The following is a 21,471-nucleotide window of genomic DNA, read 5'->3' as shown; positions in this document are numbered from 1 at the left end:
CCATCACTAAGTGATGGTCCGAGACTCCATTCCCCCACCCTCTCCACACCCTTGCATCCAACACTTGTCTTCTCATTCGCTCATCCACACACACGTAGTCTATCATTGCCTTTCGTTCAACAAGTTCACCATCCATCCTCCTCATTACTCTCCATGTATACCGGTGGATCATCTTATGACGAAAATAGGTGTTGGCTATTGCCAACCCCTTACCAGCACAGATGTCCACCAAAGCACTACCATTCCCATCTACTTCAGCTGGCACACCCCACTGACCAACCACTCCATCCACTCGTACATTCCCAACTTTGCCATTCATGTCTCCAATCAACAGCACTCTCTCACTCCTCTCAGACTTGTCCATACATGCTTCTACTCTCGCCCAAAACTCATCTTTCACTCTTGCCACTCAATCCTCTGTTGGAGCATACACACATACAATCGCCCATGCTTGTATACCTACTTTCATCCTCACCCATACAATCCTTGCACCCACTGTTCCATACTCTCTTATATTCTCCTTCCACTTCTTGCTTATCATCAGACATACTCCCTCTCTTGCCCTCTCATTCTCACTGACTCCTGCACATATACCTACACCGTATTCCCATTCTCTCATCCTTTCACCTTACCATTTAGTTTCAGTCAATCCACATATATCCACTTTTGCATCCTCAAGCACCTGGACAATCTCTCTCTCTTTCACTTCATCATTCACTCCTCTCACATTCCATGTTGCTACCCTCAGAATGTCCTTTGTCCGTTCCTTAGTCGTCAACGTATGGTCCGTCCGGGTCCGAGGCGCTTTATTTGCTTTTTTAGTTAGTTCTTTTTACGGGGTGGGGCACTAACCCACCACCAACCCTTTTAGTCGCCTCGTACGACAAGCAGGGATACTGGGGGAGTATTCTTGAAACCCCCCTACCCCCAGGGGTAATTTGAAGGTGATATATACTAATATTGATGGTTTCATATCGACAAGGATCGAAATTAATGATTTCTTGAGAGAACATGAACCTGATGTCATGTGCTTTGTAGAGACCAAATTAAGAGAAGATATTGATGTTCATTTGGGAGATGGTAAATACAAACTGTGGAGAAAAGACAGAAAAGAAAAAAAGGGAGGAGTGATGATAGCAGTGAAGAACAACATAAATGAAGATACTGTGGAAATGGGAGAAGGCAGGGCTGAAGTGATATATATGAAATTAGAAACTGGAGAGAATGTTAAGAGAGATATGGCGGTAGTGTATGTTCCCCCAAAGACGAGAGCATGGAAGGATGACGAATACCATGAGATGTTGTCAGATATGGCTAGCTACTTGCAAAAAATAATTGAGAAAAGCAATAATATAATTTTGGTGGGTGACTTTAATTGTAAAGAGGTGAACTGGGAGGAATGGTACTCGGGAGGCGGCGAGGATTCGTGGGGCACTATGTTATTAAATATAATAATGAATAATGTGATAACGCAATGGGTCAAAGAAGAGACACGGTTTCAAGGTGAGGACACACCAGCAAGGTTAGATTTACTGTTCACTAAAGAACCCGATGTAATAGAATCATTGGAATATCTCTGTCCTTTGGGAAAAAGTGATCACATGGTCATTGAGTTCCAGATGTTAATAGGAAACGTCGAGCCAAGAGACGAGCTTCATAGACAGGGAAGATAGAACTTTGGGAAAGCAAATTTTACAGGATTGAGAAACTTTTTTGAAAATACGGATTGGAGAAAATTCAGAGAAACAAGAGAGATACAGAGGAAGTGGGATATCTTTCTAGACCTCTGTAATTTGGGAGTAGAAAAATTTGTACCAAGAGTAAGAGGGAAAGAAAACAGGAAAAAGGAGTGGTTTAATAGAAGGTGTATGATAGCAAAAAAAGAGAGAGATAAGGCGTGGAACAATTGGAGAAAGAGAGGTAACGACAGAACAAAGGAAGAATATAAAAGAACAAGAAATGAATACACAAGAATACGTAGAGAAGAAGAAAGGAATTTTGAAAAAGGTATAATTGACAAATGCAAGGATGAACCCAAACTGTTTTATAGATTTGTTAATGGCAAACTGAAACAAAAGGAAGGAATCATCAAGCTGAAAGTAGAAGGAGAGGTCTTTAAGGATGCGGCAATGCAAGCAGAAATAATGAACAAACGTTTCCCAGTCAGTTTTCACTAAAGAAAAGGAGCTTGTGGAAGGGGAGGGAGTGATTAGAAATGTTCCGGTGATGAAAGATATAAAAGTGGAGGTACAGGAAGTGCATAAATTACTGGAAATTCAAGATGTAAGGAAAGCCTTAGGACCTGATGGAATTTCTAATTGGGTACTGAAAGAATGCAGAGAACAACTGGCGGATAAAATTCACAGCTTAATTGTATGCTCACTGGAAGAGGGGAAAGTGCCAAAAGAATGGAAGAGGGCAAATGTGGTACCAATTTACAAGGGAGGAAACAGGGAAGAACCCCTGAATTATAGACCAGTGTCTCTAACCAGCATGGTCGCAAAATTGTGTGAGAGAATCCTTAAAGACAGATGGATAAAATATCTGGAAGAGATGAATATTTTGGCTGAATGTCAGTTGGATTCAGAAGTGGAAGGTCATGTGTTTCAAACTTGTTGAGCTTTTACTCAAGAGCGATTGATGTGGTACGGGAGAGAGATGGTTGGGTGGATTGTGTGTACTTAGACTTAGAGAAGGCCTTTGACAAGGTGCCTCATAAGAGACTAATGTGGAAACTAGAATATATAGGATGACTAAAAGGGAAACTTCTGGAATGGATGAGAGACTTTTTGAGAGAGAGACAAATGAGGACAGTAATAAAGGAAAAGATGTCTGGATGGAGGGAAGTAACAAATGGAGTCCCTCAAGGCTCAGTGTTGGCGCCAGTAATGTTCCTGATTTACGTAAATGATATGGTAGATGGAGTGAACAGTTATGCAAGTCTGTTTGCTGATGATGTAAAGATCTTGAGGAAGATAGAGGTTGAGGAGGATTGTAAAATACTGCAGGAGGATTTGGATAGGATACACAATTGGAGCCGGATGTGGGAAATGAAATTTAATGTAAAGAAATGTAAAATATTGGAAATGGGTAAAAGTACCAGGAGACCATCACTGAATTATTTTTGGGGTAATGAATTAATCACAAAAAGGAGAGAAGAGAAAGATTTGGGAGTGCTGGTCCAAGATAGTTTGTCACCAGAAAAGCACATTAACAAGATAGTTGGAGAGACTTATAAACTCTTGACTAACATAAGAGTAGCATTTCATTATATGGATGAGGAAATGATGAAAAAATTGATAGTGGCCATGATCCGCCCCAGGTTAGAATATGCGCTGTAGTGTGGTCCCCACACAAAAAGAAAGATATAAACAAGATTGAGAGAATACAAAGAACAGCAACCAAGATGGTCCCCAGTCTGACAGACCTGTCATACAGAGAGAGGCTGGAAAAACTGGATTTGCCTTCGTTAGAGGAAAGGAGAAAGAGGGGAGACATGATTGCGGTGTTCAGGACCATGGTGGGAGTAGATAAAATTGACAAAGAAGATCTGTTTGTATGGGATAAGAGAGCAACAAGAGGACATGGAATGAAATTGAAAAAGTCAAGCTGCTTGAAGGATATCAATAAATATAGCTTTCCTTACAGAAGTATAGACTTATGGAATAGCCTGGACAAAGAGATCGTCCAGTCTAAAAACTTAAACGAGTTTAAAGTTAAATTCGACTTATTGAGAAACAGCGACGGAAACCCACTAGCTTAGTACATTCCGTGTATATCACAATTAGGTATATTAGGTAAATACTTAAATATTTGGAACGACTTAGACAAAGAGGTGGTGCATGAGAAAAACATTCATGTGTGTAAAGGTAGACTTGATAAATGTGGATATGGAGACAGGACAACACGAGCATTGCTCAATTCCTGTATACTACAAATAGGTAAATACACACACAGTAGGGAATACATCATAAGAACGAGACCTCAAACGTTTCTGTATCTAGCGGCTGTTGGTAGTGACAAGGGGTGGAGAAAAGAATGACAACTGGAATAAAAAGAGTGGGAATCAGACGGGGAGGGTGAAAATGGGATTAGAACAGGAAGGAATATTGGTAATTAGCCTTGGATACATTTTATTAAAGCATTTCGAGCAATTGAGAAAAGGACAATATTGGTTTAGTAAACAGTCAAGAGAGAATCGTGATGCACCAGTCGGGTTAGTGCCGTGGATAAATGAATGAAGGTAGAGAGGGTGGGGAGAGGAGAAAGTGGAGAGGCATGAACGTGAGTGGGGAGTAGGAGGGGGACGGAGGGGTGGGGGGACATCAAGAGGAGAAAGAGGGAGAGAGTGGAAGGGAGATTAGACACGGTTTTGAGGAATGTCAGAGTATTACGCTTGTACATCGTTTCATAACATTTTGTCAGCTTTTGCACTTTTTTTTTTACTAATTAAATACGATATACATAATATTGTACTCTAGGTTCTCTTGAACAAATCCATCGAAATCTTCATCCAGGTTAAGCTCCTCTATGGCACTGTCAGTAGGGATAGCACCATGGTCGGCTGCCCCCTCGGCTTCCAATGGTACTTCCACCTCCGTTATTTCCTTAGTCTTCTGCAGGTAGCGTGTGATAAGAGCCTGCTGCCCTTCATGGATGCGTTTATTGAACCCTTCACCAATCAGACTTAGTGCTGATTGAAAGCAAGCAATAATTTTCTCCTTGTTATCAAACGTTAATGCCTCTGCCTTCTCGGTCGCTGTTTCACAAGCGACGATCCACGATGACAACAATGCTGTTGTTGGGGCTCTTTCTTGCTGTTGCTGCTGTACTGCTTCTACAGGTATTTGTTGCTCCTTTTCTTCAATATCATCTTCCTCCATGATATCCTCGATGGTTTCTTGGGAGTTTTTGTCAATCAGCTCTTCAATTTCTGCCCCTGTGACGTTGGCAAATCCAGGACCTGGGACCTGCTGTACCACCCGTAACGCGCCTGCCAACAACTGCTCACGCTGCTGTCTGTCTGCCTGGGTGGTGACTAAATCAGGTAGCTACGGTTTCCAGGCATGTTTCAGGGTTGCCATGGTGAGTGACTGCCATGACTTAACAAATATTTCAACTGCCTGGCGAATATTAAACTGGCGCCAGAACTGTTTGACTGATAATGTGGCGTCTGATGATGAGGGATTGTCAGTGTCACTACTGTCGTTACTTTCATCTGACGAAAGCACAGAACTAGGTCCAGGTATGGGGGAATCCTGCTGTTGGATGGCACGTAGCTCTTCCTGAGTATCCGTTGATCCCCTCATCATGTTGTGCACATGTTGGTAGAACAGGATTTTGGTGTTCGCAATTATTTCCTGGTCCATCGGTTGGATTTTGGATGTGGTGTTTGGGGGTAAAAACACCACTTGGACAGCAGGGTGGCGGTCAACGAGGAAGCGGGCGTGGCCAGGTGCGTTATCCATAAACAGGATAACACGAAAATCTTGATTGTTGGCTTGGCAGTGAGATTTTGCGTCAGGGACAAAGTGGTTATCAAACCACTCGAGAGATAATGCAGATGTCATATAACCCTTGGAATTAGACTTCCAGATATAACCACGGAGGTTATCCATGTTGGCATGCTTGTAGGAGCGAGGACGCTTTGAATGGTAAATAATTAATGGACGCATCCTGTGTGACCCATCAGCATTTGCCGTTAGGAGTGCAATGAACCTGTCTTTTGCCATTTTAACTCCACGGGCTTGCTTCTCTGCTACCGAGTTAAATGTTGATCGTGGGGATCGTTTCCAATATACCCCCGTCTCATCACAGTTGTAAATCTGGGCTAATGAATAGTTACCATCTCTAATTAACTGTTTGGCAATGGCAGGGAAGTTACTTGAAGCTGTGATATCTGCAGACTGGGCTTCACCTTGGTAAACAGCATGTTTAACTTTAGCCCCACCCTTAAATCGCTGAAGCCACCCACGTGAAGCAGTAAAAGAAGGTGGATTTTTAATTTTCATTTTGTTAATCAAAGCTCTGAAGAAAAGACGAGCTTGATCTTGTATTTGGGGTCCTGTAACACTTGCACTTTCCTTGTTACGCCTATTAATCCACTTCACTAAATAATGTTCCAATACAATCATGATCTTGTTGTACTCAGTCACACACTTTACACTTCTCTGACTTCCTCCTCCTTCACTTCCACTCACACCAAAGTACTTCTTTGCAAGGGCAAGGTTTGTCTCACCAAAGTACTTCTTTGCAAGGGCAAGGTTTGTCTTTAATTCACCATGCTGTTTCCTCATACTACGCACTGTCGATTCTGGGATGTTAAATATACGGCAGATTTCACTGTTTTTTGCGCCCTTGTCCATGTGCTCAACTATCTTCCTTTTCATTTCATTATTATACTGCCGTTTCTTCACTCCAACACGATACTCTCTTTTAGCCTTGGCCTTTCCTCCCGACCTTGAATGTCCCGGCCACTTTTTATCACCACCACTGCCTCCCGGCCCTCCCCCCACACCACCAGGCCCTTTCCCCACACTACCAGGTATAGTAGAGGCCATTGAACCATGAGAATCCAACACAATGGAGCTAGCACGCTCGTACACAATGGCGGGAATGGGTGGACAGTGTGTTGACATGATGTCATTCAAGATGGTGGTGGGTTGCGGGCGGGCGGTGCAGGAAATTCAAAGTTCAAAATATTGTCCCAAACCCAAAATTTGTGCGCGAAAATCGATTTTTTTCAAGCGAAAGTGGAAGTTAGGGAATATTTGGTGCATGCCGCGAAAGTGGATTCCGCGAATCCTGCTGTAGCGAAAGTTGGTGCACTACTGTACTATAACACCAAACAGGCCCATCTACCTGATGGTCCTGATGGTGCTTTCAGGAGCCCCTGTCAGGCGATGTATTTCAGGGGCTGTCAGCCCCTCCTCAGGGAGCTGCAAAATTCTTCCCTTGTCAGCCTCTGAATACTGGCAATGTTTCTGGCCAACCCTGTACACCCGCTTCTCCTTAGGCTGCTGCAATGGCCCTGCACCATCCCCCTCAGTTCGTCGCTCCGCGCGCTGTACCTCACTGGGCCACTGGCGCGCAGCATCTCAAATGTCGAAGCGCGGTCATCCAGGTGTAGGTCAGGAAGCCATGAGCCATGAGGCCATCACAGCACAAAAAAAACAATGGTGTGTGGGTCTGCAGTATCGCCGCTGTATCGGTAGAGGGCAGGGTGGTTGCAAGATGGCCACCAACAAATGAGCATCAGTATGCATCATCTGCTGAGTGTCAGCTGCTGACTGGGAGCGTCAAAGTGCGGGGAAACTTGTAGTGTGAAACAACTTGGAAACTTTTTTCTAGCGCAAAAAACGAGGCATCAAAGTGCAAAGCATCACAGTATGAGGAAATGCTATATATATATATATATATATATATATATATATACATATATATATATATATATATATATATCATGTATACAGTAATCCCTCCAAGACCCGATGTAATAGAGCCAAAGGCATCTCTGGAACTTGGGTTTGTCCGGGACTTGGGAAAATGCCTCCTAGACAGGTACATATGGACCCTAACCCAACCTAACTTTGAAAACCACCTAAATAACTCCCTACCGGACATGCGCAACACTTATTTAAGATCCTATTCACACAAAATACAGGACAAAATCAAAATATATATTATGCAATGTGCCCTCAAACACTCACATTTGTTCTATTTTATATCACATTAAATAGGTACATATATATAACAGAATCATAATATATATTATACAGTATGCCCCCAAGCAAAATTAAATCATTGGCATATCTCTATGACATGTGCCAGAGCCATGACAGGGGGGCATGACGTCATAGCTAGTTGTCATTGGGTCACAACAAGTGCCATCATTATTTCAGCCCAAACTGAGCATTAAGCCCCCTGTATGTCCCTATATATCTCATGTATACGTCCGTATATATGAGCGATTACAGTTTCTCAGCCAAACTTTATTTATGTATGTGGGAGTATACATATGTGGAATTTGGTAATGAAGAGGTTAAATGGACCACATTCCCATTCACACAACACTGGAGAGAGATTGGTAATTGTAGATTTGTTGTAGCAGATACTGACACACACTAGTTACCATAGTAAAGTATTGAAATTTAATAATGTGAGCTCACTGTATTAGGTATTATTGTGTTGCAGGTACCTGATTTATCAGCAGCTTCTTAGATATATTTAATATACTTCATCCTCACTTTGCAGATTGAATGCATTCTTGGAAGGATTCTATGATATAATTCCAAAACGTCTCATCTCCATCTTCAACGAGCAAGAATTGGAGCTGCTCATCTCAGGTCTTCCTACCATTGATATTGATGACCTGCGGACAAACACAGAGTATCACAAATACCAACCAAATTCCCTCCAGGTGAAACTTAAATTTAATATATCATTATTTCTGATTTATGTAGACCATAGAATAAGGAATGTTTGTATTTGTTGACTCTGTCGGATATGTTTATGTGAAGTTACAGAATGTGGTGAAAGTTTTTGGTGTATCAGATATAAAGCCAGGATTCCGAGGACTTGAATGATGAGTGAATGGAAGAGTGGACCATTGGACTTGGCAAACTTGGGCTGTCTGAATGTTGCTACTGTCCGGATGATGATGATGATGATTGTACAGTCACTACTCGTTATACAATGGGGTTACATTAGGTCATACCTTAGCGTACAACAGTTTTATAAATCGGGAGATTGAAACGCATTATAAGAGGGGGGTTACGTCAACTCAACTTCCCAAAGTCACCTACCCAAGACTGAAACAAAAATGACAACCCACCTCAATCACTTCCTGTGTTGGTCCAAGTCTTCTCCAAGACCAAAATGAACACTATCACACCAGTACAGGTGGCGTTACTCATGTACAGTAAATCGTCACAACAACACAACAGTCACACTTGCATAACGTTGGCCTTGTGCTACAAGATGCATAGGCCTATTGTAGAACGATCCTTGGATGAGAGGTGACGATAGCAGGGGGGCTCACATGAATGAGTGGAAAAGACAGGGCTGTGAAGGAGTGGTGGGAATGCAACTGAACCAAAACAATTCTCTGCACGCTGGGGCTGCCATCTTGCGTGAGACAAGCGACTGTCGCCTTCCGTGTGCCTGGCACTTCGTACAAAATTTTCCGAGGGCAATATCGTTATAGTGGGAAATTCATCGCAAATTGGATTTTGGGGTGGAACTTTTCTGTTTTTGTTGTAGTGAATTATCGTATACCAAATCATTGTATAACGAGCAGTGACTGTATTTGTTACCTCTTCACTGGTGGAGGCTTGGATAGACATATTATGCTTAAATTGTTGAGGCATTGATGTAAACAGGGCTATCTAAGACCACATGATTAAGCCTGGGAAGATAGCAAAAACAAGATAAAAAGTATATCATTGTATTTTGGGTTAGTACAAGCATAAAATGCAAATCTTTTGTAATAGATGAAGAAGTGATATTGCTGTCACAATCCCCTACTCTACAAGAGGCATCAGCAGATATAACAGGCTCACAGTGCTGGAGGCATCAGTAGATATAACAGGCTCACAGTGCTGGAGGCATCAGTAGATATAACAGGCTCACGGTGCTGGAGGCATCAGTAGATATAACAGGCTCACAGTGCTGAAGGCATCAGTAGATATAACAGCCTCACATTGCTGGAGCATCAGCAGATATAACAGGCTCACAGTGCTGGAGGCATCAGTAGATATATCAGGCTCACAGTGCAGGAGGCATCAGTAGATATAACAGGCTCACATTGCTGGAGGCATCAGTAGATATAACAGGCTCACGGTGCTGGAGGCATCAGTAGATATAACAGGCTCACAGTGCTGGAGGCATCAGTAGATATAACAGGCTCACAGTGCTGGAGGCATCAGTAGATATAACAGGCTCACAGTGCTGGAGGCATCAGTAGATATAACAGGCTCACATTGCTGGAGCATCAGCAGATATAATAGATTCACAGTGCTGGAGGCATCAGTAGATATAACAGGCTGACAGTGCTGGAGGCATCAATAGATATAACAGGCTCACAGTGCTGGAGGCATCATTAAATAAAAGAGACAGTGCTGGAGCATCAGTAGATATAGTAGATTTACAGTGCTGGAGGCATTGATCTAAACAGTACTAGTGAAATTTTGAAGATAAACCCTGGGATAATTTTGGCCTTGCTGGTATCTAACATGGGCCCAATAGTATGTACCCGAACATTTAGCACCACAGTACGCTTCCACCTGTGACACTATCTTGTTTTACTTTGCCTGATATTATTCTTATTGAGCATATATGTCTTTTAATATACATGTCTCACCTTCTGCTGAATGTTTACATTATGTTTTAGTCACATGGTGCTGTACTTAATGGAATAATTTTGGCATCATGATAGTTGAATATTTGCTTGACTATTGTTGTTGTTGCTTATTCACAGTCTCTCTAATTCCAGTGCTGTTTCTCCATCTTTTTCCACCTTTGACTTCCTCATGACTGACATTAATATTTCTTTAGTCGATGTGGTTTGTGCCCTCTCTGGCCTTTAAAATACCAAGGCATATTGACCTCATGGTGTCCATCCTTGTGTTCTCAAGAACTGTGCCTCTTGCTGACACCCTGCCTAGGTAAACTTTTTGCCTTTGTCAGTTTGTACCTTTCCTTCTTCCTGGACGTTTGCTCTTGTTCAGTCTATTCTGCAGAACAGTGACTGTTCCCAGCCTTCTAAGTACTGCCCAGTTGCTTCAACATCCTATATTTGTAAAGTTTTTAAATATTCTGAAGAAAAAAATGTTTAAAATGCCTTTCCTTTCTTAACCTTTCCAGTTGCCAGTATGGATTCCACCAGGGGTGCTCCACTGGTGATCTTCTCATCTTCCTCTCAGACGCTTGGTTATCCTTCTTTCAGGATCTTGATGAAAGCTGTACCATTGTACTTGACATCTCAAAGGCTTTCAGTCGAGTCTGACACAAGTCTATAATTTCCAAACTGCCACTGTACAGTTTCTACCTAGTTGTGCCTTCATCGCCAGTTTTGTGGTTTTTCTATGGCTGCTGCTGTAGACAACCATCAATCTTCTCCTAGAGCTATCAGTAGTGGTGTTCCACAGGGTTCTGTCTTGCCACCATCACTCATCCTTTTATTCATTAATGACCCCGTAAACTACACTTCTAACTGTGTCCACACTACGCTGATGACTCCGCCCTTCGACTTTCCATCCGCGGCATTCATCTCAGTATTTACTACAGCAGGCACAGGATAAGACTATGGCACACCTAAAGTATGATCTGGCTCATGGCTATGATTCAGGTAAAAGTAACCTTGTTGGTTTTAATGCATCAAAAACTCACTTTCTACATCTTCCGATCTACCTTATTCTTCCATAGGTGTACAGTCAACCCTTGGCTATCACGAGTAATTGGTACCCTAGGCGACCCTCCATAGCCAAAATCGCGATAGCCATACTTAAGAACTAATGGGAAAAATTCTAATTGGTTCCCCAACCTCCAACTTTACCCCAACCTTACCCTATTTTCACATCTCCTTCACTAAAATACCTGGGATTACAAACCAATGCTGCAAATTAACAACAGTACAGTACATAAAGGTTATAAATAAAACAGAATTAACTGTAATAAGCCATTTTACTTAACATTTTTGGAGAGGATGAGGGGCTTGGGTGGGTTGAAGGGGTTCCGAGGCTGGGGTGGAGTATTACTGGCCACCCTTCCGACGTTCTATCTCGTCTAGGAATTGATCAGCTTCATCAGGAGTCTGGAAGGGACCCTGAGCATAAGGCAGGTTCTTCCTCTTCCTCACTTGCCGTCCTGGGTTAGCCGCGTTACGTGCACCAATGGTAGGAGGGTTGGATGGGGTATTGGTGGCCATTGTGGTTGAACAATAGGTCTTCACGGCTATAGCTGCTGTCGACAGGTAACGCTGACTCTCTCTGAACTAGTGATGTAAGACTCGCGAGTCAATCGTTCAAATCGAACGATTCCTTTCGCTGAATCGGGTGTATCGAGTCATTGTTTTCATTAACTCGTTCACTTAGTTTATATTCTAACATTATATTTCGGTTGAGACTCGAGAGTGGTATGTGCACTGCTCATATCACCGCCTGGTATGAGGACACACCACCGCTCACACCACACCATCACTGGCTGTTCACTGACCAAGTGACCAGACCTTCAGCTCGTGGCAGGCTGCGGGTTTCAGCCTCGAGTTATGGGCACGAGTGTCACGAGTGACTTATAACTTTAGAACTCGACCGACTCAGGCCGCTCCGGGCAAATGTGGCGGGGCCCGACCCGGCTCACCACTCATGAGTTTGAAATACCCGGTCGCGGTATAAGTATTGCTCAGTGTTCACACCACTGCTTGGTATGAACAGTAGTGTGAGCACACATCACCACTCATAGCACAGGACCACTTGCAGGCAGCGTGTTCCAGCCTCGATTATTGAGTGTGAACAAGATTTCATAGAACTCGAATTACATGACTCAGGCCACCCCGGACAGATGCGGTGGGGCCCGGCCAAGGCCCGGCTCACCGAGTCACTGGTGACTCACGAATTGGGAAGGATTTTAAATAACAGGTCGCTGTGTTTTTCATTTCTGTTTTATTCTAGCAATAAAATAATAAATTATTAAGCAATCTAAATGTTTTTCTTTATCCTACTAATAATTTATAGCTCTTTACATCACCTCAGAATGGCTTAACGTTTTTTAACGTTGTTTTAATGCAGTCCTCTCAGTGCCTCACTTGCTGCAGCCAGACTACTGACTTGGTGAATCGAGTGATTCAAGTACCCGATTCTCTTCGGTGAGTGACTCATAAAAACTCGAGTCACCAAAGTGAATCGAGTTTTCCATCTCTACTCTGAACCTTGGCGGGAAGGATGGGTAGCTGTAACCATGTCTTGGGCCAATCAGCGCTCGGGTAGCCTGTGACGTCGCGCCCATCACGGCGCGAGTATACGCATGGGCATAGCCCGCGCGATTTGAATGTTTCTGGCCGACCATCGTCCGCGATAGCAGTATTTGAGGTCGCGATAAAGGTAATCGTGTTGCATTTCACCTGTCCGTGATAGCCATGAAACGCGATAGCAAAACCCGTGATAGCCAAGGGTTAACTGTATCCGTATGTATTTTAAATGCTCACCTCAGTCCTGCATCAGAAAGTGCTTGGGGTTTCATTCTCTCAGGATTTATCATGGAAAGATCATATTACCTCTTGCAAAATCTGCTTCTTAGAGATTTGATATGCTAAACTGACTCCATGCCTTCTTTATGCCCACACAGCTGTTGACTTTGTATGAGGTGCTACCCAAAAATTCCCAAAATTTTTACAAAAGAAGGGAAAAAGCTCATATCGTCCTAATCACAACTGACCCCATCAAAGTGGTCTCCTTGGGCATGCAGACATAGATCCCAGTGCTTCTCTGATGATCGGAAAGCGTTCTGGAAGGCCGTGAGCATCAGCTTATTCAGGAGCTTCTGCAATTTTCTCCTGGGTCTCCTCAGTGGTGTCAAATATTAGTTCTTTCAATTGTATAGTATTTTCATTTTTGGACAGAGGAAAAAAATCACAGGGGACCAAATCTGGTGAATATAGGGGGTGGGAGACAACTGGCATTTTTTTAATGCCAAAAACTGCTGAACAACATGGACTGTGTGTCCCTCTTGCTGTATATTTTCTCCTTACATTGCGGGACAAAATGCATCAGCAAGTTCCATGTGATAGGCTAACAGTGTCACTAACATTGTGGATTGCCCTCCTGTGGTCTTTGAGTATGGTTGCATGAACTTTGGCCACATTGTCAGGAGTTGAACCAGTGGAAGGGCAACCAGAACATGCATCATCATCTGTTGACACTCGTCTGTTTTTAAAATGCCTAAACTAGTCATAAGTTTGTGTAAACCCAGAAGCATTATCACCAAATACTTGTTCTAACATTTTATGAGTTTCTGCTGCGTTCTTCCCGAGTTTCACACAAAACTTGATGCACACACATTGCTCTTTCACATCGTCCATTTTTGAGATCACAAAATTCACAAACACAAATGGAATGACAAAAAAATACATGCAGCAAACGCATCCACCCTGCACAACGCCACTTGACTCACTAACAAAGAGTGCGCGCACTGCCACCTTGCATCCACACACCATACGACAAGCAGTTTATGCCATGCTTTCAAATTTTGGAAACTTTTGGGTAACACCACGTACAAGGATTTTATTTGCCTCTGTGAAGAGTACAACTTTCATGGAGGGGGCCTTCCCCCAGATGATTCTTCTTAGCAGGATGGAGTCAGAAGTTTTGTCTCATTAACTGTCTTCCTCTTACTGATTCCTTCAAACTTTGTCTCTCACCTCATTGTTGCATCATATCTTGTGTATTGCTGCTTCAGTGGTCATCTCTTCTGAACTGTGTGCATGCCTTGCTCCTCCATTGTAGTGGGTGCATAGCACCTGTTTGGCAGCAAACTCACGCCTTTTCTGTCAGACTCTCTAATGAAATAGTTAACTGTCTTCCTCTGTCTGTATTTTTTCCATCTACCTATGACCTCCACTCTTTAAAGCAAATTATATCCAGGCATCTTGAAATGGATGGAACTTGAATGTTGCTCTCCTTTATTATGATCTTTTTCTAATTTATTTATTTAATCCATCATTCATTCCTCTTTCTTCTGCCTATGGGTGTCTTTACACTCTCTTCTGTTGTTTTTTCCTTCTTTCTTTCCTCTTCCTTCTGCCTATGGGTGACTCTACTCTGAGTGACAAGCCCAATGGTTTCCTTTAAACCAGGAAACCACTTACTACGCTGGGTGGTAACCACATAACCAGATTTTGGTGCCTGGTGGTTTAGTGGGTAATTACGGAGCTCCAATCGGATTGAGCCTGTGTACGTTTATATCCAAGGGGTGGTTGGGGTTTATTGCTCATAATGCCACACAAGGATGAGTGAGGTTGGCCACTCTCATATTAAATGTCAGGACCAACTTGCCTAGCCCCGGGTTCCTACACTTCTCTTGGAGCGACATAGGATTGGATGATGGATGGATGGATGAATTATTTATTTTCAGAGGGAACCATCTTGCAGGCTGCTAGCCTTTGGTACTGGGGGAAAAAAAAAAGTCAATCACACAAATGCAATTACTTTTGTGGGGCTGTTCAATGGGTACAGTACAAAACATACACCATGCAGGGAAATGGCACCCACTTGTGGTAGACAGGACCTCACAGCTGCCAGACCAGGTTCCTTGCCCATGGTGATATGCAGGAAAACATGAGGTGGTTTGGCTCCGGAGTTGACTCCATAGTTGCTTAACTCCACCTTGAATATACAGCGCCATAGTTTATCGGCTGCTCATCAGCACCTGCTGAAATATTGTAAAATGAGGGGGGAAAAAATGAGGGAAAGTTACCACCAAAATACAGTCACTGTTATATACAGTTGTTGATCTTTAATGTACCTTACGGCCGGTTCACACGAGCAAAATCACGGTAGTATTTTGCTGGAATTTGCTACCCGGTAGAAATTCCGGCCACTTTTCTCGCCGGTATGGATAGACCGACATGTTGGTCTTTTTTTGCTGGAATCGGGAGAAAGAGGCCGGGCCGATTTAATTGGAAGCACCGAACAAGGCAAAGCTCTAGGAACGAAGACGAATACGACATCTTGTGTATTTACACTACTACTACTACTACTAGTACAGTAATCCCTCCAATATCTGACGTAATAGAGCCATAAGCAGGTCTGGATAGTGGTCCTGTCCTGATATTGGGCCCCAGCTTATGGACTTGTACTTATGGACCCTAACTCAGAGAAACACCTATACAACTCCCTCTGGACATGCATAGCACCTATTTAAGACCCAAATCACACCAATAAGGCACATAAAAGACTGAAATAAATGCAAAAGAAGCATAAAATGAGGGTTTTGAGAGGAGGAGGAGAGAGAAAAGGAGGAGAGGAGGGAGAGATATAGGGACAAGAACGAGAGGATGAGCCACCACAAACCAGCACCAACATAAACCATGGTGAATACGACGAGAGAGAGAGAGAGAGAGATAATGGGGGTACTGACAAGTGCCTGGCTCCTGGACTGGTATTTATGGACCCTAACCTAGCCTAACTCAGAAAAACACCTTCCTACTGCACATGCATAGCTCCTAATACCCTATTCACACCAATAAAGGACATTAAAGAGTGAAATGAGGTGTTTGAGGTAAGTATAGTATGGAAAAAAGTACAGTATGAAACATTCTGCCTACTTACAGCAAGACCATGGCCATCTCGATGAATAACTGCCTCCTCTCGGACTCTGACAGTAAGAAGGATTTTCTGAAGCACTTGCAGTACACTGTTCATGAAGTCTTGCACTGAACTTAGTCAATCGCACTCAGAAGTCCGTTCTTCTCACAGTGTGCACTCTTGTCTAACTTATGCTCCATTGTAACTTACTAAGTGTTGCACTCTGCACTTTAACTTTTCCCACTCTTCTAACCATTTTCTAAAGCAAAAACAAACAAGTCTATTTAGGTTAAATGTTGTTTCAAAATTGTATTCTCACTCACAACTGTAAATCCTTAACACAACACATTGTTTTTTTCACTGCACAACACTGTAAATTCCCGTGTGGTCTAGTGGAGAAGTTCTTGCTGTTTAATCACTGTCAGAGTCCGAGAGTATCACTGGCAGGTGACCTAGGGGTGCGTCGCTGGGTGATGGTGATGGCGTACCCACTGCAGACGACTCTGAAGACAGACGCAAACTCACGTCGAGCGGTGACTCCACTGTGGCTGATGTACTGGGCTGTGGCTCGGAGCATGAGGGCCTGTCTTGGGGAGGCAACGGAGTGGAGCCAGGGCTGGGCACAGCGGGGGTCACGGGCCTGAAAAAACTGTCAATGGTTGATTGACGCAAGGACCGACGATTCTGACGATTGATGATGCGCTGCCCGAAAGCACGCACTTCCTCCACAGGTCCCAAGGGCCCCATCTCCCTGTCACAGTCTGGGTGTTCCGGGTAGTCGAGAACGAACTCTAGGTGTTCCCAGAGTGCGCTCAGCTTGGGGATGGCTGGAATAGTGTCATGCTGAGAGGAGTCCGCATCATCGTCGCCGTCCTCGTCGGAATCTTCAAGCTGGGTACTGACACCTGCAACTGAAGATGCGATCTCGATATCAGACAATGTCTGATACCCAGGATCACCCTCGTCGTCATCCAACCACTCACGCACATCGTCCACATCAACATCATCGCCATGCATACGTAGCCGTGCATGGAAGTCATCCACGTCAAACCCTAGAAAATCGTACTCCACATCCGTTCCGAGAAGCAGACGAGACCAACCATTTTCTAGAGTCTTGACAGGGGCTTCCTTCCATGCACTGGCCCAGTTGTAGATTGCAGACTTGTTGTTGTAGCGGCGAAGGTTTTCCAAAGTCCGCTGGCCTCGCGTGTCCCATCCCTCCCTGCGCTCGTTCTCGTCCTCGAGAACAACCATCACCTCGTCCAGGAACTTCCGGTGGTATAGGCGCTTTGTTGCCACGATCACTCCTTGGTCCATTGGTTGGATGAGAGCAGTCGTATTAGGTGGCAGAAACATGCACCTAATCCGGCCATTCTCAGCCACCAAGTCCTTGTCACACGGATGGGCAGGTGCATTGTCGAGGAGAAGGAGGGTCTTTACCTGGTCGTGCGGGATTCCCAGTGTCTTCGTCTGGTAATTGATGACCTCCTTGACGAAGTGGCGGTGGAACCCGTCTTTGAAGATCTGGGCTGTGAACCATGCCTTCAAAGAATGGTACCAGACGACAGGAAGGACATCCATCACCCCACGAAGACACCGAGGCTGCTTTGCATGGCCAACAATAACGGGCTTAAGCCGGTGCATGCTGTTAGCATTGGCACAACACAAAGCAGACATCCATTGCTTGGAGAGCTTGTGGCCAGGTACACGCTTCTCTGTCTCCTCGGCTAGAGTGTTCGTTGGCAAAGAGCGATAGAATAAACTAATTTCGTCAGCATTGTAGACTTGACCGAGAGTGAGGCCCTCCCTGTCAATCAAGCCCTTCACCTTGTGCCGAAACTCGTCAGCTCCATCCTCATTAGCGTCCAATGCTTCACCATCAGCTTTACGGTTGGTAAGGCCATGCTGTAACTTGAATGCAAGAGCCAACCCTCAGATGCCTTGAAGTCTAGGGCGTCATGAAGCCTGGCGAACTTCTCAGCAGCAGCCTTCAGCTCCGTTCCACGTACCATCACACCAGCAGCACGTTGCTGTCAATACCAAATCTACATGGAGCGGTCGATTTCAGCAAACTTGGGAGTAAACATCACCTTCCTCTCCACGTTGTGTTTGCTTCTCGACGAGAAGTCAGCCGTGTACTGCATGAGTTTGTCTCGGGATCTCTTGATATCAAACAAAGTAGATCGGGCCAGGTTGAACTCGTGGAGGATGCGGGAAGAAGACCACCCCGCATCTACTTTCTCCAATATCTCCCGTTTCTTCTTCAGAGTCAGCACCACTCTCTTCCTCTTCTCAGGCGGCGGGGCCATCATCACACACACAAATAGGAGGCCCGAGAGCAGCAGGAGTGCCTGCAGCAGGTAAGGAACCACCACAAAAGCGATCACGTGGGCAGCCATGACGACGAGTGTGCACTCGCGACGAGAGACAGGAGGAAAGTGGGGAGGATGCAGCGGCACTCTATCGGACGTCGGAGGAATGACGCGCCATAACAAAGCTGTCCCGCGCCACGCGCACCAAGTTCAAATTACGGACGGGAAAAATTCGGGTTTTTTTCAAATTTTTTGCGGTTTTCGGACCATTTTGGGAATACTGGATCCCGGGACGATTATGTCCAGTTAGTGGAGATGTTTGGATATTGGGCGTTCGGATATCAGAGGGATTACTTTCTACTACCATCACTTTAACATTCATTCCAGTTTGAGTGTGCTTGGTATGAACATGAGAAGTATGATTAAGTATGAATTAATGGTATACACAAGGAATCTTATACATGATTTTATGCTTAAGAAAATTTATGTATATGGCCCCTGAAGCCACCAAAAGCTGAGTGGCAGTAAAGGCTTGTTCACACAAGCTAAATCGTGGCCGTGAGGACTCATCTTGAAGTAGGCAAAGTGCAAGAGCAAAAGCTGCACACCTAGTACTTGTACGGTGGTCCATCCTTGTTTTTTTTTTTTTTTTTTTTTTTTTTTTTTTTTTTAATGCGAGGAAGAAGGAACCAAAGGCCATGAGCCCGCAGTAACAGTTCCCTCCAAGAGAAAAACAAAATACAACTGAGAGCCAAATTCAAGATCCGATCATTTTGAGATGCCTGGAAACACTACGTTTGAAAGACTGGAGATCATAGGCAGCAGGAAATACAGACAGAGGGAGACAGTTCCAGAGCTGACCTGTTGCATAAATGAAAGACTGGGAGTAACAGTTAACTCTTGCATTAGAGAGCTGGACAGAAAAGGGATGAGAGTTTGCTGCCAGACGGGTGCTACGCGCCCGTCGTAAAGGTGGAGGAATGCAAGCAGACAGTTCAGAGGAGCAGTGACCATTAACCCCTAAAACGCGGCTGTGTACGGGCGATCCCCCCGCTGTGGCGGGGTTGTAGCGGGGTCTGAGTACCTGTGGGAAAATATTTGCCAAAAATCATAGATTAACCTTAGAGCATTAAAATTTTTATGGCATATAGTACTTACATTCAGCTTTCTCCTGAGCCACATGTTGAGCCTTTGTTGACTACCAAAGGACTTGTGAAGACTTGCAAAGTTGGGTAACAAAGTCTTCACTCTCACACCTCCAGAAACCCGGTTTTCTTTCTACCACAGCCTCAATCTGTCACAGTACACTTTATACAACAACGTATAGGTTGTTTGGAATCCGTATTTGTAAATAAGCACTGAAAATAAGGCTAAAATGAACGGAGCGCACGGCCGACATGCAGCGCGGTGGCGATCTTCCCATCACTATTGTCACATTTGCCTTTTCTCGGCAAAAAACACGTATACTACATTTTTTTTCATCATAGGACTTCGCAAACGTTTGCCTGTCACTATTACGGCCATAAAAATCACTGTCACTGCCAGTATTGTGGATTGGGACTGAGGAAGACCACCGCAGCGCTAGTTTATTCAGCCTTACGGCAGGCACTTTATTCTCGGTCCTGTCGGCCACTCGCACTTCATTTCTATCGCTCACTTTCACTGTATCTGTTCTTTTTTTTGCCATATTCATCAGTGTCACTGTCCAGTGTTATAAAAATAATATTTTCTACACAACAAACTGTCATTGTCAGAACATAAAATAGGAAAATATGCTTTCATCTTCTTACACTGGAGTGACTGTCACTCGCAATACTTATATTATTACTATGTACAATTATTTACACCAAAAAACACTGTCACTGTCAGTGCTTTTACAAGTACATACACTAATTTACACTCATCAGGCTGTCACTGTCAGCACGTAAAAGAAAACTAAACAATATTATCACTGTCACTCTCAGTATTATTTCAAAGAATCTTACCCTTATTTTCAAAATCTACTTAGGCCGTGGTAGTCAAAGAAACACGGGTAAGCACAGAGGGGAACTTTGCACTCTTTGCACTGCAAGGAGGTGCGCCTAAAGGTTCTTTCCTGCCTGGTAGTGTGGCTGCACACATGACACCTCCTCAGTGCTTTCCCCCTCTTTGCAGTGGCTGGCAGTGGCTCCAGGCGGTGTCGCTGAAGGTAGGCCATACACTGTAGGCGGTCTGGAGGTGTGTGAGGGTGGCGTTTGGGACCTGTAGAAAGAACCTGGCCGTAACGCTGAAGCAGCTGGTAGACACAAGTCTTGGAAAATCGTCTGAGAGAGTAGTTGGCTGGCTTCCTGTTCTTGATTTTATACAGGATGAAGGCGTTCAACATGCACATATCAATCAAGTGCAAGAACACCTTCCTGTACCAACAACGATTTTTCCTCAGGCAGTCAATCTCTCCAATCATCATATCAGACTTGTCCACCAGCCGCATATTGACGTTATAGTCAATGACAGCATCAGGCTTCATCACAGGCTCGCCAGTCCTTCTGTCGACCTTCCCTGTTGCCAGCATTTCACCCTTGTGTACTGTGGTGAGCATGTTCACGACTCTCTTACCATGCCACCTGATCGCAAGCATCTTGTCAGATTTCTTCAGGTGCACGTCTCCCCGCTTTGACTTTTCAGCCTCGGGGAAGGCAGGGTAATGTGCCCTTTTGCTTCTGACAGTGCCACAGGAGCCGACGCCGTGTTCAGAAAGGTACTTGGCGAGTTTAGGAGCGGTATAGTAATTGTATGCAGGACATGATTCTCGCCAAAGTACTTTTCCAAAAGCACTTTCACCACAGAACCAGAGAATCCAAGGGGGTCAGTTTTATCCAAAT

At 44.2% G+C, this 21,471-nt stretch overlaps 1 protein-coding gene across 1 annotated transcript in view; it reads left to right on the top strand.

Moving 5' to 3' along the window:
• The window catches only part of HUWE1 (HECT, UBA and WWE domain containing E3 ubiquitin protein ligase 1), a 1,134,422-nt gene that overhangs the window by 1,086,250 nt on the left and 26,701 nt on the right, over positions 1–21,471 (top strand). Inside the window, exon 58 of the mRNA XM_080273518.1 lies at positions 8,254–8,419. Coding sequence (XP_080129644.1) covers positions 8,254–8,419 — 166 coding nt within the window. The remainder of the gene's footprint in view (positions 1–8,253; positions 8,420–21,471) is intronic.

The sequence above is a fragment of the Coenobita brevimanus genome, chromosome 55 (genome assembly GCF_032717465.1).
Source record: "Coenobita brevimanus isolate Jiangsu-jjx chromosome 55, ASM3271746v2, whole genome shotgun sequence".
Classification (NCBI taxonomy): domain Eukaryota; kingdom Metazoa; phylum Arthropoda; class Malacostraca; order Decapoda; family Coenobitidae; genus Coenobita; species Coenobita brevimanus.
The sequence above is the reverse complement of the archived record's forward strand: the minus strand, read 5'-3'. Positions and strand labels throughout refer to the sequence as shown.